Here is a 26,010-nt window from a genome sequence, read left to right on the forward strand (position 1 = left end):
TTCATCCACACTCCTTGTCGGTTATAGTTAGTATGTGAAGGTGTTTGATGCATGTTTCTGTGTTTCCTTGTCACACTTATTCCTATGCGTTTCTTCCTTTCCGGACTCCACGCGCTCTCCACGGCTGCAAAACACACGTATATAATTGTTATGCAGTGAACTGTGCTCCGGCTTTACCTCGGCTCATTACGCTGCATAACAATTATATACAGTATTATTTATTTACCTGTATTATTTAATATTAATACTGCTAAAAAAAACAGGGCAAAAATTGTTAATAAATGGGTTTTGGTGGAGGTCGGGAACGGATTAATTGGTTTTCCATTATTTCTTATGGGCAGAGATTTACCAGTATACAATACAAACCACCGTCGATTCCTCAAAAAAGTACGGTAGTGAGATGGTGAAGTGGCATCGATAACTAATATTTTCAAAAGCCGGCGTTTGGTCATGGAGATCGAGATAACTTTTGAATGTTAAATGGTAAATTTTTCCCCCCTTGTGCTCGAGATATTAGGGTTCGGCGACATAACCGATAAAAAATGATTAGACAAAGCGAGAATTTGGCGGTTCCACTTCAAAAACATCGACTTAATAGGATTGTCGAGGTAACCGAGGGCGAGATAACCGGGTTCCACTGTATAACTCTTGATTTCTACAAACTCCAAACTTAGAAAGCGCTGATTGTAGTGTTCCAGGAAGATGCTTAAAGATAGTCAGGGATTTGGATCATTTGCATTTAGTTTTTACACAGTGTTCTAACTTATCAACCGAACTCAAGAACAGATTCTATCAGAATGTTTTTATTGGTGTGCAGGAAATTCATTTAAATGTTTATGGAAAATGTATAAATCTTTAATGATTTTGTGTGTGAGAAAATACAAAAAGGTGAGTCACAAACCATTCATCCCATAATAATCCCCCTGCACTGATCCTGCTGTGTGAGAAGACTAAGAAGCTCCTGAGATGTTCATCTCAATATTGGAGGATAAACACAGCATTCACGGCAGCTGAGTGAGATCATCAATGAGTTCTGAGATCAGAACAGACTTCAGTCTCACACACACACACACACACACACACACACACACACACACACACACACACACACACACACGTATATACATGCATACATAACAGATGTCAATCCAACTACCTGCATGTTTTTGGATGTAGGAGGAAGTTGGGGAACCCCGAAGAACCCTATGTGGGTTTGTGAGCTTGTAGAGTTTCCTGTGTGCTTTCAGTCACGTCACAACCCTGATCTTCTGTTTACTTCTCATCCTAACTGGAGATCCAGGTTAGATCAACTTGAAAGTGATTCAAATATTTAACAGATTAGCAGCAGAACTTCAGCAGAACTCATTGATGAAGAACTTGTGGTTTAATGTAGAAGCACCCTGAAGAGCATGATGCAGTGTAGGAGTTCCAGGGTTCGATTCAATGCTCAGGTGTCTATCTGTGTGAAGTTTCACATGTTCTACTAGTGACTACCTGGGTTTCCTGCAGGATCTCTGGTTTCCTCCAACCTCCTAAAATCATGCCAGTAGGTGGAACATCCTGGAATTGACTCCATCATGAGCCTGAGCAGCTTAAATAACTAAATAAATAGATAAATAAAGAAACATGGTCGGGTGAGATGTTCTTCTTCTCTGACTAACTTGTATTTTCTTCAGCAGTTCAGAGAAAAGTGAGAATCTTGGTGCCACTTGCTCCAACTCTAAGTTGATGATGACCAAAACCAACGTGGAGAAATGTCAGAGCTGGTGGCAGTGTTGTACGTGTCTCGTCCACAACCACGCCTGGAAGGAAGGGTTCTTCTGAAGGCTACAGAACTGAACAAACATCATGAGTTCAAACTGAAACACAGCCGCAATCACAAACTCTCCAAAACATGACGAGAAAGTACATCTTCTGATTCTCTTCTCATTCTTTTCTCAGATACATTTACATTTACAGCATTTAGCAGACGCCCTTATCCAGAGCAACGTACAAAACACCTCTACCTGTACACCTCCACCTATACACTCTACACCTCCACCTTTACACTCTACACCTCCACCTTTACACTCTACACCTCCACCTTTACACTCTACACCTCCACCTATACACTCTACACCTCCACCTTTACACTCTACACCTCCACCTTTACACTCTACACCTGTGCACTCTACACCCCCACCTGTACACCTCCACCTATACACTCTACACCTCCACCTATACACTCTACACCTCCACCTTTACACTCTACACCTCCACCTTACACTCTACACCTCCACCTTTACACTCTACACCTCCACCTATACACTCTACACCTCCACCTTTACACTCTACACCTCCACCTTTACACTCTACACCTGTGCACTCTACACCCCACCTGTACACCTCTACCTGTACACCTCCACCTATACACTCTACACCTCCACCTATACACTCTACACCTCCACCTTTACACTCTACACCTGTGCACTCTACACCCCCACCTGTACACCTCTACCTGTACACCTCCACCTTTACACTCTACACCTGTGCACTCTACACCTCCACCTGTACACCTCTACCTCTACACCTCCACCTATACACTCTACACCTCCACCTATACACTCTACACCTCCACCTTTACACTCTACACCTGTGCACTCTACACCCCCACCTGTACACCTCTACCTGTACACCTCCACCTTTACACTCTACACCTGTGCACTCTACACCCCACCTGTACACCTCTACCTCTACACCTCCACCTATACACTCTACACCTGTGCACTCTACACCCCCACCTATACACCTCTACCTGTACACCTCCACCTATACGCTCTACACCTCCACCAGTACACCTCTATCTGTACACCTCCACCTATACGCTCTACACCTCCACCTTTACACTCCACACCTGTGCACTCTACACCTCCACCTGTACACCTCTACCTGTACACCTCCACCTATACACTCTACACCTCCACCTATACACTCTACACCTCCACCTTTACACTCTACACCTGTGCACTCTACACCCCACCTGTACACCTCTACCTGTACACCTCCACCTTTACACTCTACACCTGTGCACTCTACACCTCCACCTGTACACCTCTACCTGTACACCTCCACCTATATGCTCTACACCTCCACCTGTACACTCTACACCTGTGCACTCTACACCTCCACCTATACACTCTACACCTTTACCTGTACACCTTCACCTGTACACCTCCACCTGTACACTCTTCACCTCCACCTATACACTCTACACCTTTACCTGTACACCTCCACCTGTACACCTCCACCTGTACACCTCCACCTGTATACTCTTCACCTCCACCTATACACTCTACACCTTTACCTGTACACCTCCTCCTGTACACTCTACACCTCTACCTGTACACTCTACACCTCCACCTATACACTCTACACCTTTACCTGTACACCTCTACCTGAACACTCTTCACCTACACCTGTACACCTCCACTTGTACACTTTGAACACCTACTACCACCTCTTCAACCAATAGAGTGATGGGTATAGAGGAGTAGCTTATGGGGTAAGGTGTAAGGGTTTACACCTTACCCCATAAGCTACTCCTCTATACCCATCACTCTACACCTTCACTGATACACCGCCACACACTTACACCTCTACCCCACAAGCTACACCTTTACACCTACATAGGAATAGAAACTGGTTTAGAAATGAAGTTGCTTTTTCTCTCCTTGTTGTAAAACCCCACACCAGAGCAAACCCTCCCTGTTGCAGTGTGCTGTGTAGGGTGTTGTTGTTGTGTAGTGTTGTGTAGATCAGTACACCACGTTTTCATATGAGGTATTTTGTTAATTCTCACATTTTATATGTTAAACATCTCGAGAGAATAAAACACTAAACAGGAATGCTGTGTCTTACATGTACGTGTAATTGTGACGTTTTGAGGACGGATCTGTAGTGTTTTAGTTGATTTCATTTTATTTACTATTTACTTACTGTATTGTATTTACATGATTGCAGATGATGGGCATTTATTTAAAAAAAATATAAAACTAATTTATTTTTGTAAACCACCTGATATTTATTCATTTCATTAGAAATTATTTATATTTATGTAAAGAATGAAACAGAGAGAGGGGAGGAGGGGGGTGTTCAGGTAAAAAGAACAGAACTGTTTGTAAAAAATCTCCCCAGAGTGAAAAGTAGCTTTAGTTTATTTATTTATTTATTTATTTATTTATTTATTTATTTAATGTTTTTAGATGTTTACCTTTTTTTTTTTTTTTTATTATTTTTTTTTTATTTTTTTTTCACAGAAGCAGAAATCAGTGCTGGTATTCAGACTTGAATTCTGAGAGTTCAAATAAACCATTTGTATTTTTTGGGACATTTTACTGCTTTTACTGAACTGATTAAAGTAAAAAAAAAGGAAAATTTGATCTGTTTAAAACACTTATTAAGATTTATAAAACACTCGCTACAAACCAGATCAGTGCCTTGACCAAATTTAGTTCCTGCTGTTCCACTACGCAGAGTATTTTGCGTGCTAGCATGTTAGCCTGTTAGCATAAGGACACAGATCATTCCTGGCTCGGGGGCTGTGAGGGTCGAGACGGTGCAGAAAAGACTGTTCCAGATGTTTCCCTTCCCCTTGTTTGTGTTCAGTGTGAAGGAAGTGTCTGAGATGGAGACTGTTAGCATTTATATGTGAATTAATGAAGGTTTCTGTAAAGGTTCTGCTCAAGCTCAGTAAAATGATACGCTCTGCTCCATCAGGCCCGGAACTGAACCACCAATAAATAAAAACTCTGTCAATCAAAATGTTTCGGTGTGTTTTATTGTGTATCCAGAAACGGATAAAAACATACAAAAAGAAATGGAGACTGAAAGAAAAATGCAAACAAAAACCACTGAAATATAAAACTTTGATTTGAAACACCATCAAATAAACCACTTTATTTAAGTGAATCCATTCACATGATATAAACCACATTCCTACATGATTTTGATTTTGGCGATAATGTATTTTATTTATTCTAATATTGTAAAGTTTTTAGTTTGTGTATTAAATAAACCTGGTTTAAAATTTAAAAATTACAATGAAAATCTGTCACATGACCAAAAGTAACCAATGCAGGGAAGGTCAAGCTAAACCACGTGACATCACTGCACTGACTGAGGCCATTAGGCTGATCGGTTTGTTTGCTTTGCTTAGCGACACCAAGCGGACAGAGCGGGAACTACACTGTAGACACTGAGCAGTGCTCTTGATTCCCTTATAAATGATTGTCCTCAAAACATCACATTGCTGATGCGTGTGTGTTGTGTGTGTATATATATATATATATATATATATATATATATATACACACACACATATATACACACACACACACACACACATACATACATACACAAACACACACACACACACATATACATACTCCTGAACAAAACCTTAAGACCGGGGAAACATTCCAAGAAACGTTCCAGAGGAAAAACCCACAATAGAACTAAAAGTTTCAAAAAAGGACTCAGTAGGAAGTAACCCCACTGTTTTATTTTTTGATAACTTCAAACACTCGTGTCAAACAAACACAAGCTTGATGCAACTGTTTCCAGGAGTCTGGTGAGAACGTTTCTCCATGTGGTAAAGATGGCTTCACAAAGGGCATCCACAGTCTGGAAATGATGTTCGTTTTTGTAAACGTCCCTTGCTATCCATCCCCAAATATTATCAAGAGGATTTAGATCAGGGGAACATGCAGGATGGTCCAGAAGTGTAACGTTATTGTCCTGGAAGAAGTCCCTTGTCAGGCGGGCGTTGTGAACTGCAGCATTGACCTGTTGAAAAACCAAGTCATTACCACACAGACGAGGGTCCGCAGTCATGAGTGATGGGAGAAAGTCAATAATCAGGGAGAAAATATATGAACAGTGGTATAATGATCCTACGTGCACCTTAAAACAGAGCACTCAGAAATTAAAACATAAAGAGCGTCAAACTGCACACCAAGAAATCCAGACGATTAAAATAAATCCAGATTATTTAATAAATAACCCTGTAGACAGCAGTGTCATTATAACAGATAATCAATTACAAAGTTTTACTCCTATTCAAGAGAACGACTTCAATTCATTAATCTCCTCATCAAAATCATCAACCTGCATTCTCGATCCCTCACCTACAAGTTTCCTCAAACAGATCATTCCAGAGAGAATTGAACCTGTTTTAAAATAATAAACTCTTCCATTAGCACTGGTTTTGTACCTAAATCCTTCAAACTGCAGTTATCAACCCCCTAATTAAGAAACCTGACCTTCACCCTGTCAGCTGTCCAACTACAGTCCAATATCAAACCTCCCCTTTATCTCCAAGATTCTAGAAAAGGTTGTAGCACAGCAGTTCTGCTCACATCTACTGAGGAACAACATTTATGAAATGTATCAATCAGGATTTCGGCCTCATCATAGCACAGAGACGGCGCTAGTTAAGGTGGTAAATGACTGTTATTGGCCTCTGATCAGGGTTTTGTCTCTTTACTTGTTTTGCTTGACCTCAGTGCAGCTTTTCACACATTGATCATCATCTCCTGCTTGCTGGACTGGAGAACGTTGTTGGAATAAAGGGAACAGCTCTCTCCTGGCTCAGGTCTTATTTGACTGATCGCTATCAGTTTGTTGATGTAAATGGTGAGTTCTCCACACTCTCTGAGGTAAAGTTTGGTGTTCCTCAAGGATCGGTCTTAGGCCCACTGCTTTTCTCTTTATATCTGCTGCCTCTGGGTTAAATTATCCATAATACACTATGCTGATGATACACAGCTGTATATTTCAGCAAAGCCAGATGAGAGAGATTAGCTTAACAATGTTGAGGAGTGTGTAAAGGACATTAGACAGTGGATGCTTCATAACTTTCTTCTGCTCAACTCAGATAAGATGGAATTACTTTTACTAGGACCACATGCAGCTAGAAGTAAACTTTCTGATTCTGTAGCATCTCTGGATGGTGTTTCTGTTTCAGCATGTACGGCAGTCAAAGACCTTGGTGTGATTATTGACCCGAGTCTTTCCTTTGAGTCTCACGTGAATAATATCACCAGGATCTCCTTCTTTCACCTTAGAAATATTGCTAAAATTAGAAATATGATGTCGTTACAGGATGCAGAAAAACTAGTTGATGCTTTTGTAACATCTAGATTAGACTACTGTAACGCTTTACTGTCTGGGTGTTGGAGTAAGTGCAGAAATAAGCTTCAGTTAGTTCAGAATGCAGCAGCAAGAGTCCTCACTAGATCTAGAAAATATGATCACATCAGCCCTGTTTTAATCATCTACACTGCTCCCAATTACATCTCACACTGATTATAAAATACTACTACTGACGTATAAAGCACTTAACGCTCTCACGCCGCAGTATCTGAGTGAACTTCTGTACCAGGATGATCCTCCACGCCTACTTAGATCAGAAGGTGCAGGCTATTTGTTGGTACCTTAAATAATAAAGACTCCAGCAGGGGGCAGATAACCCAGCCATTATAGTTGGACATCCAGTATAAAACATGCCACAGGTATCGTTAGCCAACAGGGTACCGGTGGAAATTGTGCTGCTGTTGGATGAAGGAAGAGAAGGAGAGGAGGAAGACGTCTACAGAGACAGCAGGGAAAGGAGAAGTGGAGGAGAGTGAAGGTTCGGGTTGGTACTTTAAATGTTGGTATTATGACTGGTAAAGAGAGAGAGGGAGCTGATATGATGGAGAGGAAAAAGGTAGAGATGTTGTGTCCTTTCTCAAAGAAAGGAATAAAATCAGTAAATTCTCCTGAAATCAGGACATTTAATTGGATTATTATGTCAAACAAACTGAAATAGGAACCTTTTATAAAGAAAACGAACTCCCAGATAAAGCAAATTTCAGCTCGATAAAAGTTCTAAAAGAACACAAGGTTCATCACCATCCACCCTGAGAACCTCGACTTCATCTCTCACTTCACTTCCTCGACACCTCACATCACAACAAACCACTTACAGCCCCAGTGTCATAATTTACATCTTTATTTGTCGAAGCAGACCAGTTTGTAACAGTTAAAGCGAAAAAGGCTGTAGATTTATTATTTATACATGGAAATGATACAGCTTTAGATTCCTGTGTTGCAATTTCAGAAACCTTTTAAAAAAGAGAACATTTACAAAAACTAGTTTGGTATCATGTTTATCTAAAGAAAAAAAATTATAATAAAGTCTGGCAACATGTAAAATCCTTTAAAGCTTTATAAAGAGAATAATAATTACATAAACACAGAAAAATAAAGTTTAGGCACAATGTTGGCGTTTCATCGTCTCCATGCCAACGCAAGTGCAGATCTGATCTCCTCACCACCATTCCAGTGATGGCACCCAAAAGTGTTTAGAAAACGCTTGGCAGAAACTTTACAGGTAGAATATCGAAACTTTCCCCGAAACTCGCTCCCATTTACACATATGTGAAGTTTCTACACAAAGAGCTCCAGCACTCACACTGCAGGGGCACGACCTAAACCTCCACTGGTGAGAGAATATCACCCTCTCCTCCACACCGAGTGTGTGTGTGTGTGTGTGTGTGTGTGTGTGTAAGATTCCCCCAGTACAAAGTGTGTGCAGTGCATTTCCTTCAGAAGTACAGTATCACTAAAAAAAAGCCTAGAAACAGCAAAACTCTGTAGAAGGTATAAAAGAAACAAGGCCACATCTGTAATTGGCGAAAGGAGAACGGTATAATTGGAACATAGCCATGTCTGTATTTGGAGAGGAAGGGTATAAAGGGAACAAGGCCACATCTGGAATTGGAGGAGAAGGGTATAAAGGAAACAAGGCCACATCTGTTAAGGGGGTGGTGGGGGGGAATAAAGGGAACAAGGCCACATCTGGAATTACAGGAAAACGGAATAAAGAGAACAGGGCCACATCTGGAATTGGAGGAAAAGGGTATAAAGGAAACAAGGCCACATCTGTATTTGGAGGAGAACATAAAAGGAACAAACTAGGCCACATCTGGAATTACAGGTGAAGGGTATAAAGGGAACAAGGCCACATCTGTTAGGGGGGGGAGTTACAAAGGGAACAAGGCCACATCTGTATTTGGAGAAGAACAACAAAAAAAGGAACAAGGCCACATCTGGAATTAAAGGAGAATAGTATAAAGGGAATAAAGTCACATCTGTAAAGGGGGGGGTATAAAGGGAACAAGGCCATATCTAAAATTTGGGGAGAACAATATAAAGGGAACAAGGCCACATCTGTATTTGGAGAGAACATAAAGGGAAAAGGTCACATCTGGAATTACAGAAAAAGGGAATAAAGAGAACAGGGGCACATCTGCAATTGGAGAAGGGTATAAAAGAAACAAGACCACATCTGTAAGGGGGAGGGGGGGGGTATGAAGGAAACAAGGCCACATCTGGAATTACAGAAGAATGGTTTAAAGGGAACAAGGCCACATCTGTAAAGGGGGTTACAAAGGTAACAAGGCCACATCTGTAAATGATAAAAACGCCAATTTAAAATCAGAGAATAAACTTGTCTTTATGAAATATAATGTTTGATCTCGAGGGTCAGAAACGGAAGTCCCTTTTGCACAGCAAAATTGCTCTCCCATAACTCCATGTGCACTTTACATTAATATAAATTAAAGATTAAGTCATTTTTAAGTCGTTCTTTATATTGATTGCTTTATCTGAGGTATTTCTACGTTTTCATGAACATGATATGAAGGGATTTTTCCCATACAGCAGTTATAATGCTACAGGTAACAGTATGTAGAGTTTAACAGAAATTCTACCTTTATTATAAAAAAAAGGAATAAAACGTGAATATTAAACCTCCCACACATTAATATTACTGACAGAAGCATAAAATAAAGTGTTGCATCAAATAGGGTCAACACACGTGTGTATATATACGTAAACTGACAAGTCTAATGCTCAGCAGAAAACCTATAACTCAAATCCATGACTCACAACCTGCACTAAAATAATCAACTCAAATAAAAGGAAGGAGTCACTGAGCCCCGGCGCGAATCTAAAAAGAGCACATGGTGAAAATCTCTATAAATATAATTACACAAATATATATTTATGTCTTTCTTGAAAAGGGAAATTCCTTATTTGGTAATGTTATAGTGCGTGTGTGTGCAACCTGAGTCCCTCCTGTCCATGTGTGTGGAGAGGCTGTGCTTGTGTGTGTGTGTGTGTGTGTGTGTGTGTGTGTGTGTGTGTGTGTTCAGTGAACAGGAAGAGCTGAGATTGTAGAAGCCCTGCAGATGTTTGGTCGTCCAGCTTCTGTGTTTCATTTCAAAACTAACTCACAGAGAACCTGCAGAACAGATCACAGAAAAAACATCAGTGAATAACTGGGGAAAGAGGTGCAGGGGTGCAGAGGGGCAGAGAGCAGAGGGCAGGGGCAGAGAGCAGGGGCAGGGATGCAGAGAGCAGGGTGCAGAGAGCAGGGTGCAGAGAGCAGGGGCAGGGGTGCAGAGAGCAGGGTGCAGAGAGCAGAGAGCAGAGGTGCAGAGAGCAGGGGCAGGGGTGCAGAGAGCAGGGTGCAGAGAGCAGAGGGGCAGAGAGCAGAGGGCAGGTGTGCAGAGAGCAGAGGTGCAGAGACCAGGGTGCAGAGCAGAGGTGCAGAGAGCAGGGGCAGGGGCAGAGAGCAGGGGCAGGGATGCAGAGAGCAGGGTGCAGAGAGCAGGGGCAGGGGTGCAGAGGCAGGGGGCAGAGCAGGGTGCAGAGGCAGAGGTGCAGAGAGCAGGGGCAGGGGCAGAGAGCAGGGGTACAGAGAGCAGGGGCAGGGGTGCAGAGAGCAGGGGCAGAGAGCAGAGGGGCAGAGCAGGGGCAGGGGCAGAGAGCAGAGGGGCAGAGAGCAGAGCAGGGGCAGGGGTGCAGAGGCGGGGTGCAGAGAGCAGGGGCAGGGGAGCAGGGGCAGGGGCAGAGAGCAGAGGGGCAGAGAGCAGGGTGCAGAGAGCAGAGGGGCAGAGCAGAGGGGCAGAGGCAGAGAGCAGAGGGGCAGAGGCAGAGGGGCAGAGAGCAGAGGGGCAGAGGCAGAGGGGCAGAGAGCAGAGGGAGCAGAGGGGCAGAGAGCAGGGGCAGGGGCAGAGCAGAGGCAGGGGGCAGAGAGCAGGGGCAGAGAGCAGGGGGCAGAGAGCAGGTGGCAGAGGGGCAGAGGCAGGGGGCAGAGAGCAGGGTGCAGAGCAGAGGGGCAGAGCAGGGGCAGAGAGAGCAGAGGGGCAGAGAGCAGAGGGGCAGAGAGCAGGGGCAGAGAGCAGGGGTGCAGAGAGCAGAGGTGCAGGGGGCAGGGGTGCAGGGGGCAGAGGTTTAAAATAATCAGTGAGGTGACACTGTGTGCCATATGTTTATAATGAAAAAGTTTATTAAAGATCACACACACTAGGAACTGCACAGTGTTATGTGACATCACACTTCTAAACACAGTGGTGTGTTACCTTCTCACTTTATATACACACACACACACACACGAAAGTGTGTGAAGGTTGAATACACACCTCTTCACCCTTTCCAGGATGTGACTGATCATCTTGTCTGTGATTCCATGGCAAAGGTCCTCAGCAGCATGCAGACTCTTCTCCAGATCTTCAATCACATTCCTCCTCACATCCCCATCCCTGTGCTGCAGCTTCAACTGAAACAAATATACAACGTGAAAACATACACACCCACATGCACGCACACAGGGACTCGTTTTCTATAGTATAAATAAAAAAGATATATCACACTGATTTGAGACTAGTTTTGTAACACGCCAACAGATGGCAGCACGAGGCTGCACGCACCGTCACAGGGAGCACCAACCTTCATTAGTCAGTGTGCTAAAAGACATGGTCCTGTGTGCACCTGCAGCCGTGCGACTGGCGCTGTTCTGAACATGTGCGTTCTCACGTCTGTGATTTCATCATGCACATCATTCAAGAACAAAGAGTGAACATGAAATTCTGTGTGAAACTGGACAAATCTGCCACAGAGACGTTTGATATGATTCAGCAAACGTGTCTCTGCCGAGTTCGTCTCCAGGCTGCTGATCCAGGAACAGAAGGAACACGGCGTCGGCGTGCCGTGGACGAGCCGTCCTTCATGTTACCGGTGATGAAACTCGGGTGTACGGGTACAGTCTTCACAGTGGAAGAGTCCGTCATCTCCACCATTGAAAAAGATGCAGATCCACAGCTCCACCAAGTGCATGCGCATCGTCTTTTTCCACATTTACCACATATCATGTATCGAAAATTCATCCCCAGGGGCCACACCTTTAATAACCTTGAGAAATTTCCCCATTGTGGGACGAATAAAGGTATATCTTATCTTATAAGGTCCAATGGCAGGTCTTAAGGCGTCTGAAAGACAACATTCTTTGAAAGCGACTGGATCTGTGGAGCTCTAATCTCAAAACCGGTTAATAACCACCTTATAGTTAAATATTATTTTAAATAAATATGTAAGTATTCTGTACACATCAATGTAAATAATGCTTCTGCAAATAAAAGGCCAATAACTCAAAATACACCATCACCACAACCACCACAGGTGATGGATCAGGGGTTAAAGGTCAGAGGCGGGTGTGTAAAAGGTGAAATGAGGTGGTTCTCCTCTCCTTACCTCAGTAAACACCGGATTGATTACTGTAGACAGACTGGTAGATTTTTTCTGTACCGCTTGATCCTGAAGTCAGAGGGAAAAGCAGTGAGTGAGATTCCAGGCAGAGAAAACATTGAGGAACCAAAGAACGCTTCTCTCTCACATCTGCACATAATAATGTAGAACTCTTACAAGAAACACCATTCCATTCGACTGTTTATCAGGCTTCTTGCGGACGGTGGTAAAGGTCCACTCGGGGGATGAGTCGCTGTCTCTGTTGTTCGGCTCTCTGTAACCACCACACACACACACACACACACACACACACACACACACACACACACACACACAGAGTTGACCCCCAAACTGAGAACTCCCCAGAAGATGGTGACAAAATTTAACAAAAAGTTATAACAAAATATCTGCTCAGAATCTTTCAGGAAAGCAAGTATTCCTATCATCCTGAATCTACTCACGAGTCCGAGTCCGAATCAGATTCTCCGTCACTGTGGCCTTCAGATTTCCAGCGCTTCAGCCTGTCGATCAGCTCGGTGAGGTAGGACGTCTTCTTGCGTTTTCACAATAAACTTGTGTTTCAGCAGCTCCTTGGCAGTTGGTCTCTGAGGCAGAGAAAGAGAGAGATGGAGAGAGAGAGATGGAGAGAGAGGAAAGAGAGAAGAGGAAATATGAGAGGGGGAAAAAAGAGAGGTTTGTTTTGCGAAGAAGGTAAACGTAGCAGTGTATATGCAGTACGACATGTTGGGACTCTGCCAGGATGGAGTAGGATTGTGTGTGTGTGTGTGTGTGTGTGTGTGTGTGTGTGTGTGTGTGTGTGTGAGTGTGTGAGTGAAATGTGATGGTGTGTGTGTGTGTTTGTGAGTGAAATGTGATGGCGTGTGTGAGTGAAATGTAAAGGTGTGTGTAAGTGTGTGTGTGTGTGTGTGTGTGTGTGTGTGTGTGTGTGTGTAAGAGAGAGAAAGTGAAATGTGATGTGTGTGTGGAAGTAAAATGTGATGGTGTGTGTGTGTGTAAGCAAGTGAGTGGTGATATGTGATGATGTGTGTGTGTGTGTGTGTGTGTGCGTGTAAGTGAGTGGTGAGTTGTGATGATGGTGTGTGAATGTGTGTGTGTGTGTGTGTGTGTGTGTGTGTGTGTGTGTGTGTGTGTGTAAGTGAGTGGCGAGTTGTGATGACGGTGGGGGCATGTGTGCATGTGTGTGTGAGTGGTGATGGTGTGTGTGTGTGTGTGTGTGTGAGTGGTGAGTTGTGATGGTGTGTGTGTGTGCGCATGTGTGAGTGGTGAGTGGTGATGGGGTATGTGTGTGAGTGGTGATGGGGTGTGTGTGTGTGTGAGTGGTGAGTTGTGATGATGGTGGGGTGTGTGTGTGAGAGTGAGTGGTGAGTTGTGATGATGGTGTGTGTGTGTGTGTGTGGTGTGTGGTGAGATGTGGTGATTGTGTGTGTGTGTGAGTGGTACGTTGTGATGATGGTGTGTGTGTGTGTGCACGTGAGAGTGGTGAGATGCGATGGTGTGTGTGTGTGTGTGTGTGTGGTGGTGAGTTGTGATGATGGTGTGTGTGTGTGTGCATGTGTGTGTGTGTGTGAGTGGTGATGGTTTGTGTGTGTGTGAGTGGTGAGTGGTGATGGTGTGTGTGTGTGTGTGTGTGTGCGTGCGTGAGTGGTGAGATGTGATGGTGTGTGGTGTGTGGTGTGTGGTGTGTGGTGTGTGTGGTGAGTTGTGTGTGTGTGTGAGTGGTGAGTGGTGATGTGATGATGGTGGGGGCGTGTGTGCATGTGTGTGTGTGAGTGGTGATGGTGTGTGTGTGTGTGCGTGTGTGTGTGAGAGGTGATATGTGATGATGGTGGGGATGGGGGTGTGTGTGTGTGTGAGTGGTGAGTGGTGATGGTGTGTGTGTGAGTGGTGAGTGTGTGTGTGTGTGATGGTGATGGTGTGTGTGTGAGTGGTGATGGTTTGTGTGTGTGTGTGTGTGTGTGCGTGTGTGTGTGTGTGCGTGTGTGAGTGGTGAGATGTGATGGTGGGGTGTGTGTGTGTGTGTGTGTGAGTTGTGATGATGGTGGGGTGTGTGTGTGTGGTGTGTGTGTGGTGGTGATGGTGTGTGTGTGTGTGTGAGTGTGTGTGAGTGTGTGAGTGAGTGGTGTGTGAGTGGTGATGGTGTGTGTGTGTGTGTGTGTGTGTGTGTGTGTGTGTGTGGTGAGTTGTGATGATGGTGGGGTGTGTGTGTGTGTGAGAGTGAGTGGTGAGTTGTGATGATGGTGTGCGTGTGTGTGTGTGTGGTGTGTGTGTGGTGAGATGTGGTGATGTGTGTGTGTGTGTGTGTGTGTGAGTGGTACGTTGTGATGATGGTGTGTGTGTGTGTGGTGTGTGTGTGTGTGTGTGTGTGGTGAGTGGTGATGGGTGTGTGTGTGTGTGTGTGTGTGTGTGTGTGTGTGTGTGTGATGATGGTGTGTGTGTGTGTGTGTGTGTGTGTGTGGTGTGTGTGTGTGTGATGATGGTGTGTGTGTGAGTGAGTGGTGAGTGTGATGATGTGTGTGTGTGTGTGTGTGTGGTGTGTGTGTGTGATGTGGTGTGTGTGTGTGTGAGAGTGAGTGAGTTGTGATGGGGTGTGTGTGTGTGGGTGTGTGAGTGGTGATGGGGTGTGTGTGTGTGTGTGTGTGTGTGTGAGAGTGGTGAGTGTGTGTGTGTGTGTGATGTGTGTGTGTGTGTGTGTGTGTGTGTGTGAGAGTGAGTGGTGAGTTGTGATGATGGTGTGTGTGTGTGTGTGAGAGTGAGTGGTGAGTGTGTGATGATGGTGTGTGTGTGTGTGTGTGTGTGAGTTGTGATGATGGTGTGTGTGTGTGTGTGTGTGAGTGTGATGATGGTGTGTGTGTGTGTGTGTGTGTGAGTGGTACGTTGTGATGGTGTGTGTGTGTGTGCGTGTGTGAGTGGTGAGTGGTGATGGGGTGTGTGTGTGTGTGTGTGTGAGTGGTGAGTTGTGATGATGGTGTGTGTGTGTGTGCATGTGTGAGTGGTGATGGGGTATGTGTGTGTGTGTGGTGAGTGGTGATGGGGTGTGTGTGTGTGTGAGTGGTGAGTGTGTGAGTGGTGATGGGGTATGTGTGAGTGGTGAGTGGTGATGGGGTATGTGTGTGTGAGTGGTGAGTGGTGATGGTGTGTGTGTGTGGTGAGTTGTGATGGGTGTGTGTGTGTGAGTGGTGAGTTGTGATGATGGTGGGGTGTGTGTGTGTGAGTGGTGAGTGGTGATGGGGTGTGTGTGTGAGTGGTGAGTGGTGATGGGGTGTGTGTGTGAGTGGTGAGTTGTGATGGGGTGTGTGTGTGAGTGGTGAGTGTGTGTGGTGAGTGTGTGAGTGGTGATGGTGTGTGTGTGTGTGTGGTGAGATGTGGTGATTGTGTGTGTGTGAGTGGTGATGATGGTGTGTGTGTGTGTGAGTGTGTGATGATGGTGTGTGTGTGTGTGTGTGTGTGTGAGTGGTGAGTGATGATGGTGTGTGTGTGTGTGTGAGAGTGAGTGGTGAGTTGTGATGATGGTGTGTGTGTGTGTGTGAGTGGTGGTGAGTTGTGATGATGGTGTGTGTGTGTGTGAGTGAGTGGTGAGTTGTGATGATAGTGTGCGTGTGTGTGTGTGTGTGAGTGGTGAGATGTGATGGTGTGTGTGTGTGTGTGTGGTGAGTGGTGAGTGGTGATGGGGTGTGTGTGTGTGTGTGAGTGGTGAGATGTGATGGTGTGTGTGTGGGTGTGTGTGTGTGTGTGGAGTGGTGAGTTGTGATGATGGTGGGGTGTGTGTGCGTGCATGTGTGAGTGGTGATGATGGTGTGTGTGTGGTGTGTGTGTGTGTGTGTGTGTGAGTGGTGATGGGGTGTGTGTGTGTGTGTGTGTGTGTGTGTGAGAGTGAGTGGTGAGTTGTGATGATGTGTGTGTGTGTGGTGAGTTGTGATGTGTGTGTGTGTGTGTGTGTGAGTGGTGAGATGTGATGGTGTGTGTGTGTGCGCGTGTGTGTGAGTGGTGAGTGGTGATGGGGTGTGTGTGTGTGTGTGTGCGTGTGAGTGGTGAGTTGTGATGATGGTGGGGTGTGTGCATGTGTGAGTGGTGATGGGGTATGTGTGTGTGTGGTGAGTGGTGATGGGGTGTGTGTGTGTGGGTGGGTGTGTGGTGAGATGTGGTGATTGTGTGTGTGTGTGAGTGGTGAGTTGTGATGAATGATGTGTGTGTGTGTGTGAGTGAGTGGTGAGTTGTGATGATGTGTGTGTGTGTGTGTGTGAGAGTGAGTGGTGAGTTGTGATGATAGTGTGCGTGTGTGTGGGTGTGTGTGAGTGGTGAGATGTGATGTGTGTGTGTGTGTGTGTGTGTGTGTGTGTGTGTGTGTGGTGAGTGGTGATGGGGTGTGTGTGTGTGGCGAGTTGTGATAATGGCGTGTCTACCTCTCATGTTACACATCAGATAAACTTTACTCACAAACGTGGGGTCTTTATTCAGACACGAGTCCACAAACTCCTTGAAGGTCTTGGAGAAGTCACCGCTCAGGGTCGGGGGTGTGTTCTTCGGGATGTGAAACAGAACCCTCATGGGGTGCATTTCTGAGTTGGGCGGTTCACCCTTGGCAAGCTCAATAGCAGTGATGCCCAAAGACCAGATATCAGCCTGGATATCACCAATAAACAACAAGTCCAGCATTAACTACAACTAACAACTGGTGACATCACCTGTAACACATATCCTTACACACTGGAGAGTGACAGCAGTACACAATCACACCTCCGTCACACTGACGTGTATCTGATTCACACGTATCCATCACCATGATGTGTACAGTGGGGGTGTATCGAACACTGACTCACACCTTGGAATCGTAAGCAGATTGTTGAATGACCTCTGGAGCCATCCAGAAGGGCGTTCCCACAAAGGTCTCCCGTTTGATCTGCGTGTCTGTGAGCTGTCCTGCCACGCCGAAGTCAGCCAGCTTCACCTCACCAGACTCGGACAGGAGCACGTTAGCGGCTGCGAATCACAAACACACGAGGGTGAACTGGGGGACTACTTCCTGCTGGTCTCACTTCCTGTTCCTGGAAAAAATGATCGATTACAAGGTGAAGGTTCCAGAAAACGTACAGGTCTAATGGAGAGAGCTGTGTGTCAGAGGTGTGGCTGCAAAAGATTTCCGGTATATTTCCAGGGGGAACTTGGATTTTGGATTTCTTTTTATTTTGAAACTAACAAGTAACCTATTAAGACATTTGGTGAAATTTATATGAACTGTATCATATACAAATATAAAAAGAAACATTTTATCTGGTCATAAGCAGACATGCATACAAACTAACACAGATTTAAAAAATACATTTTTGACTTTGATTTAATTGTTAGTATAATTTTGTTGCACAGGAGTGTAAACACAGCATAAGGATGTTTTAAACAGAACTGCACGTGATTTACGTGAATCCACACGCACATTTTATGATATGATTTTATTGTGCAGGATTGTAGAAATGATGTGTGATGTAATGGAGGGCTGTACAGTGCACATAGGGGGCGTGGCCTCAGTGGCCCTGCAGGAAGTGTGCTGTGTGCATGTGATGAATAAATGTGCAGAGAAGAAACTGCTTGTTTTAACCAAAATCATCCTGCAAGAGTTTTTTTTTCAGAAAACATTTAAGTTCCCTGTTACTGGCAAACCTGCATCTTTGTAAATTCCCAGTTTAGTCCATGGAAAGTGTCCAGTCTGGAAAATTCCTGGAATTTTGCAACCCTATTCAGAAGCACAGTGCCGATGAAACCCTACTGCACTGTTACTGACTTTAAACTGGTAAATATTTAAACGATTGTGTTAAACGGGTAAAACACTGAAGTATGTGGTTAGTTATGCAGGTTATTTATTGACAGGTGGTTGTTATGGGGTTGTTACGCGGTTGCTAGGGTGATAGTGGGTGGAGCAATGCAGTTTCAATTTGTCTTTAGTGAATCTGAAAGAACACAGGAACAATAACTACTCCTCCTCATCTTCATCATCATCATCATCATCATGGGAAAAACTATAATTTTTGTTCTGATACAAAGACAAGCACGAGTGAGCTACTCCTGTATAGAATCGTCTACAAAATATCCTCAAGGTTATTATTATTATTAATATAATAATAAGTAGCCGTGGTAGAGGCAGAAGATAAAGCTGGCTCTGATGAATGAACAGTGATATGGAAGGTGATCAGACTCTCAGGCCCTGCAGAAACACACCCACTTTATCTGAATGTTTGTGATATTTGTTGTAAAGAACATTCCAGTTCTATTATATTTCATCTGGTAGTGAGGAAGAGAAGCTGAAAGAGAAAATAAATATCAGCGTCACTACAGAAGCTTTTCATAGAGCAGTCTGACCTCAGCAGCACCTTCTCCTGCCCTGATCAAACAAGTGCTAAAAGTCTGGAAAAACAAACGAGTCACACCCATCAGCCTTTTCCACACAGACGCAAATAGACTGAACACGAACACACACACACACACACACGCACACACACACACACACACACCTTTGATGTCCCTGTGGATCTTTTTCTCTGAGTGCAGGTAGTCCAGGCCTTTCAGGATCTCCTTCAGCATGGTGGCGATCTGGTACTCATCAAAAGGTCCAGCACGCAACTGCGCACACACACACACACACACACACACACACACACACACACACACACACACACACACACACACACACACAGTGATCCACTGACACACAATGAAGAACACACACGTGTAAGGTAAATAGAGTGTGATCTCACCAGATCCAGAGCTGATCCTCCACCAAGATACTCCATTATAATCCAAAGCTTACTGCCCTGCACGTGCATACACACACACACACACACACACACACACACACACACACACACACACACACACACAGGAGGAATGCTGCTGATTAATTGTGAGTGATTCAGTGCAGAATTCTCGCTACACTTTTCTAGTAACACAGGAAATGTCACATAGCAGGAGCTCTGTTCAAACTCGCCCACGTTACTGTGAGGAGAAACATCAGGAGTGAGAAGAACAGAGGAGAACAGAGGAGGAACATCTAACACTAATCTACGAGATTTTTTAAATCAGTTTATTATGACCACCCCTTCACCACTGGAGAATGTGATGATCATGAAGTTCTGACCTTCAGGTATGAGCCGTAGTACTTGGTGACGTGTGGACTGTCGCACTGGCTCAGCACGGTGATCTCCTGCTGGATGTCCTCGATCTCATCCTCAGCTTCCTCCAGGTCGATGGTTTTGATAGCAACCACGTTCTGCGTGCGGCGGTCGATGCCCTTGAACACCTCCCCGAACGATCCTTTCCCAATGCGCTCCAGTTTAGTGAAGAGCTCCTCAGGATCTGCTCGAGGGTTCTGGAAAACCAGAGGAGATTGTTCAGCGAGGAACCTTCAGAGCTTTCACCGAGAAGCAATATCATGATCAATTAAATAACAATACACTTTTCAGAGGTCTGATCACACATATCTTCATCTCTTTATTCTGAATAATTACACAATGAGCTTCACCCCAGGAAACCTTTAATCATCATCATCTCCTGTAGTAGTGTGTTGAGTCCCATCACAGCTCAGACCTCCAGCAGTCAAAACAAGATTTCACTATAAACGTCTTCTTCTTCTTCTTCTTCTCACAGCTTCTCCCATTAGGGGTCGCCACAGCGGATCATCAGCTGCATTTCACTGTTTACATGTACGAGTCTCACTCTCTAACAAACCGACCATGTTTACTGCTAACGAGCTATAACTGTGGAACAGGACACGCCCCCAGGGGGCGGGGCATATACAGTTCTCCAGTCTTTAATTGGAAAATTGTGAAGATTTATACAAATATGAAGAGAAATTTTCATCAAAGTGATAATGTTTAAATTTAAAACCAGAATAAACTCCACATCTGCAGGTGCACAACTCCACATACCTCAACACACAACAACACACACTGCAACACACACAAACACAGCAACACACACCACACACACAACAACAAACACTGCAGCACACACACAACACACACCGCAACACACACAACACACACTGCAACACACACTGCAGCACACACACAACACACACTGCAGCACACACAACACACTGCAACACACACACAACAACAAACACTGCAACACACACCACCACACACTGCAGCACACACAACACAACACACACAACAAACACTGCAACACACAACAACAAACACCGCAACACACAACAACACAACAACAATGAACACTGCAACACACATAATAAACACTGCAACACACACAACAAACACTGCAACACACAACAAACACTGCAACACACAACAACACACAACAAACACTGCAACACACACAACAAACACTGCAACACACACAACAACAAACACTGCAACACACAACAACAAATTCTGCAACACACAACAACAAATACTGCAACACACACAACAACAAACACTGCAACACACACGCAACAAACACTGCAACACACAACAGCAAATACTGCAACACACAACAACAAACACTGCAACACACACTGCAGCAGACACAAGAAACACTGCAACACACCACACCACACACAAGATAAACACTGCAACACACACACACACACACACTGAAACACACACTGCAACACACATAGCAACAAACCGCAACACACACAAACACTGCAACACACACCACAGCACACCTAACAAACACTGCAACACACACTGCAACACACAATAACACGAACAACAACAAACACTGCAACAAACACTGCAACACACCTAACAAACACAGCAACACACACAACACCTCTGAAACACACACACACACACACACACACACAACAAACACTGCAACACACACACAACACACAAACACAGCAACACACACCACAACACACAACACCTCTGAAACACACACACACACACACACACCACAAGAAACACTGCAACAAACACGTCAACACACAAACTCTGCAACAAACACCGCAAGACACCCAACAACACCTCTGCAATACACACACACACACAACAAACACTGCAACACACACCGTAACATTGATGCACACCGCAACACCTCTGCAACACACACACACACAACAAACACTGCAACACATACAACACACACTGCAACAATCAAAGCAACACACACAACAATCACAGCAACACACACAACAATCACAGCAACACACAACAAACACTGCAACACACAACAAACACTGCAACACACACACCACAACACCTCTGCAACACACACTGTAACACACAATGTAACACAGAAGAATGTGACACAATAAAGCACTTTCTTTTATTTACCAAAAAGTGAACAAATCTAAATGTCTAAATGGGACGAATAACAGATCAGAGATTGGTCAAAAATGTACACAAGTGTGTAACACACTGATGATGTGTCTGTAGTGAACCTGCTCTCTCACTCACTCTTCACTTTCAAGATTGTGTGTGCGTGTGTGTGCGTGCGCGTGTGTTACTCTCTTCACCCAGACTACACCAGGCAAATGCAGCTCCAGTGTGACGTAAATAAAGTCTGGTGATTCAGAGCAGTTTAACAAATAGATCGAGAGACAGAGTGAGCACCAACACTCATCTTCCTGACATACACCTAATTAATAATCCTCCCACACACACACACACACACACACACACACACACACACACACACACACACACACTCACATTCACTCACACACACACACACACACACTCACTCACTTACACACACTCACTCACACTCACTCACACTCACACACACACTCACTCACACTCACACACTCACTCACACTCACTCACACACTCACACACTCACACACACACACACACACTCACTCACTCACTCACTAACTCACACACACACACACACACACACACACACTCACTCACACACACACACTCACACACACACACACACACACACACTCACACACACACACTCACACACACACACACACACACACACACACACACACACACACACACTTGTTTAGGACGTGTTTTTCATCTCAGGGAAAACTCTTGAAGAACCTTCTCCACTAATGAACCTGTTCTGATTAACATTTTTACAATGTCAAACTATGACCAACACAAACAACCCCCTCCTCTTGTGAAAAAAGAGGGGTTTGTAAAGAGGGAGGAGTTTGTGAAGGAGGAGTTTGTGAAGAGGGAGGGGTTTGTAATGAGAGGAGTTTGTAAAGAGGGAGGGGTTTGTAATGAGGAGTTTGTGAAGAGGGAGGGGTTTGAGAAGAGGGAGGAGTTTGTAATGAGAGGAGTTTGTGAAGAGGGAGGAGTTTGTAATGAGGAGTTTGTGAATCAGGAGGAGTTTGTAATGAGAGAAGTTTGTAAAGAGGGAGGGGTTTGTGAAGAGGGAGGGGTTTGTGAAGATTAACAGCTCTATAACAGAGAGCTGGAATATGTCATGAGAATCTTCACAGTCAGAAGTTCTCCTTCAGCCTAAATCAGTGAAAACCTCAGTCTGATCTCATCACTGTTCTCTGTCCTGTCAGGGTCGTTCAGATCCGATGGGGGCGTGGCTGGTGTATCTCTAACTGATTTACACAATAGCCAATCACGTTCAACACTTCAACGTGAGCAAAGACGCAAATAAATCTGTGTCTGATCTCAAAAAGGAGGTAAACAGGTTTAATAACTAGATGAGTTAAGGACATGCTCACAGCAGGTCTGAGTTCTCCAACACCATTAGACAGTCTGATCTCCAGGACCCTCATCCAGCATCAGATTCAGATAAATGTAAAGTTTCACAGAGCAGTTGCTGAACCGGATTATGAGATCAAATCACACGAGACAACAAAACTCAGGAAGAGAGATGAGTTAGAGGTAATCACAGTGGCAGCAGGTGTGTAACTCACACAGTGGCAGCAGGTGTGTAACTCACACAGTGGCAGCAGGTGTGTAACTCACACAGTGGCAGCAGGTGTGTAACTCACACAGTGGCAGCAGGTGTGTAACTCACACTGGGGCAGCAGGTGTGTAACTCACACTGGGGCAGCAGGTGTGTAACTCACACTGGGGCAGCAGGTGTGTAACTCACACTGGGGCAGCAGGTGTGTAACTCACACTGGGGCAGCAGGTGTGTAACTCACACTGGGGCAGCAGGTGTGTAACTCACACTGGGGCAGCAGGTGTGTAACTCACACTGGGGCAGCAGGTGTAACTCACACTGGGGCAGCAGGTGTGTAACTCACACTGGGGCAGCAGGTGTGTAACTCACACTGGGGCAGCAGGTGTGTAACTCACACTGGGGCAGCAGGTGTGTAACTCACACTGGGGCAGCAGGTGTGTAACTCACTCTGGGGCAGGTGTGTGACTCACTCTGGGGCAGGTGTGTGACTCACTCTGGGGCAGGTGTGTGACTCACTCTGGGGCAGGTGGGGCAGGTGTGTAACTCACACTGGGGCAGGTGTGTAACTCACACTGGGGCAGGTGTGTAACTCACACTGGGGCAGGTGTGTAACTCGGTGAACGCGCCCTGATCATTCCACACACACCATTAACTGTGCACCTGCCAGGTGCTGAAAGCTGTTAGACCCGTTTAACGTCAGACTGAGGGCTGAGACACAAACCCGCACCGATCCCATCAGATATCGCATCAGATACCCCCGATCCCATCAGATATCGCATCAGATACCCCCCGAGCTCTGGACTCATGACCCACTGCTCTGTGGTAAACACGTACTGTTTTTGGTGTCCAGGTAAAGGCGAGGGCCGAGTTTACATTTCCTACCCGTATTCTTAGAAACCCCGCCCACAGCGCTTCGATTGGCTAGAACCCTCCTGCGTCCCGCGCAAGGATTAGTTACTATTAATAACCGCGCAAAAAGATTGGCTGTCCGTCTTTTCGAGTGAACTTCTGACCAATCAGAAAGCAGAACGGTAGATTCTCATAAAAACTGGTAGAAAAAGAAAGTCCGTGTGAGGGGCCTTTGGTTGCCGCCTTCCAAATCTTACCTGCATTCCGGGAACTTGAACAGCCACCGGGGACTGCGCCATGTTCCTGAGGCCGGGGACACCGCAGGGGACACCGGGGACACGGACACTCGCTCCTTCCGCCTTCAGATCCAAACTCTGACAGTGCAGCTCGATGTGAGGAAACTCTGAGAAACAAACTAACAAGTTCTACAGCAGAACACCGAGGAGCGGCATTGCGTCTTCTCCTGACGGGTCTCACACTCACGCTGTGGGTCCGGCAGTAAGTGCGGGACAGAGGCTCTCACACCGCGGGCTCAGGAGCTTTGACACCACGGAGTTTCAGCGCGGAGACGCGGCAGCCATATTGGACTGGAACTGTCTGTGTGTCCGGGTGGAGCCGCGCGCGCAGCCTGGAGCGATGACGTCACCAGGGAGGGGGAAGGGGGGGCGTCATTAGTTACTGAGTACTAACCTCACACACACACACACACACACACACACACGGTTACTGAGTACTAACACCCACTGGTGTTACTACCAACACTGAGTACTGGCATTACAGAGAGACGTTTCACATCTGGAGGTTAAAACCATTTTACTAAAGGTTTTGTGCAAAACAGCAGCAGTGGAAAAAGATGTGCAGAAACAACATGTAAACAGTTTGTGGTGCTGAAGACATGGATGTGTGAAGTGAGTATGGGTGTGTGTTTGAGTCTGGGTTGTACAGATCACACATTTGTGTGTGTGTGTGTGTGTGTGTGTGTGTGTGTGTGGGGTGCGTGGGGTCGTCCACAATGCTGTGTGCTTTGCGGATGCAGCGTGTGGTGTAAATGTCCATGATAGAGGGGAGAGAGACTCCGATGATCTTCTCAGCTGTCCTCACTATCCTCTGTAGGGTTTTGCGATCCGAGATGGTGCAGTTCCCAAACCAGGCAGTGATGCAGCTGCTCAGGATTCTCTCGATGGTCCCTCTGTAGAACGTGGTCAGGATGGGAGATGGGCTTCGCTCAGCCTTTCCAGGAAGTAGAGACGCTGCTGGGCTTTCTTGGTGATGTAGCTGGTGTTGAACGACCTGGTGAGGTTCTCCGCCAGACGTACACCAAGGAATTTGGTGCTCTTGATGATCTCCACGGAGGATCCGTCGATGGTCACTCTGTGCTCTCCTGAAGTCAACAACCATCTCCTTCGTTTTGTCAACGTTCAGAGACAGGTTGTTGCTCTACACCAGGCTGTTAACTGGTGCACCTCCTCTCTGTATGCTGACTCATCGTTCTTGCTGATGAGACCCACCACGGTCGTGTCATCGGCGAACTTGATATGATTCGAGCTGTGCATTGCTACACAGTCGTGTCAGCAGAGTGAACAGCAGTGGGCTGAGCACACAGCCCTGAGGTGCCCCAGTGCTCAATGTGGTGGTGCTGGAGATGGTGGTGCATTAGTTTCTGAGTACTAAGTGACTAAACACACACACACACACACGCAC

General features: G+C 45.5%; 2 protein-coding genes across 3 annotated transcripts in view; one reads left to right on the top strand and one right to left on the bottom strand.

The window, feature by feature from the left end:
- The window catches only part of sept8a (septin 8a), a 35,169-nt gene extending 33,183 nt beyond the window's left edge, over positions 1–1,986 (top strand). The window contains exon 11 of one of the 2 annotated variants that reach the window (XM_046867673.1): positions 1,677–1,986. In XM_046867673.1, the coding sequence (XP_046723629.1) occupies positions 1,677–1,824 (148 nt within the window). In that variant the 3' untranslated portion in view covers positions 1,825–1,986. The remainder of the gene's footprint in view (positions 1–1,676) is intronic. The other variant, XM_046867671.1, reaches the window with a different exon arrangement.
- Positions 1,987–8,016: 6,030 nt separating this feature from the next.
- stk26 (serine/threonine protein kinase 26) lies at positions 8,017–24,900 on the bottom strand. The gene is given in 12 exon segments (XM_046867674.1): positions 8,017–10,327; positions 11,511–11,647; positions 12,619–12,681; positions 12,790–12,886; positions 13,074–13,169; positions 13,171–13,217; positions 17,068–17,253; positions 17,453–17,610; positions 19,134–19,242; positions 19,377–19,433; positions 19,757–19,987; positions 24,567–24,900. Coding segments are annotated over 12 exon segments (1,239 nt in total). The 5' UTR covers positions 24,609–24,900; the 3' UTR covers positions 8,017–10,311.
- Between the last annotated feature and the right edge of the window lie 1,110 nt (positions 24,901–26,010).

This window comes from Silurus meridionalis, chromosome 15 (genome assembly GCF_014805685.1).
Source record: "Silurus meridionalis isolate SWU-2019-XX chromosome 15, ASM1480568v1, whole genome shotgun sequence".
In the NCBI taxonomy this organism is placed as follows: Eukaryota; Metazoa; Chordata; class Actinopteri; order Siluriformes; family Siluridae; genus Silurus; species Silurus meridionalis.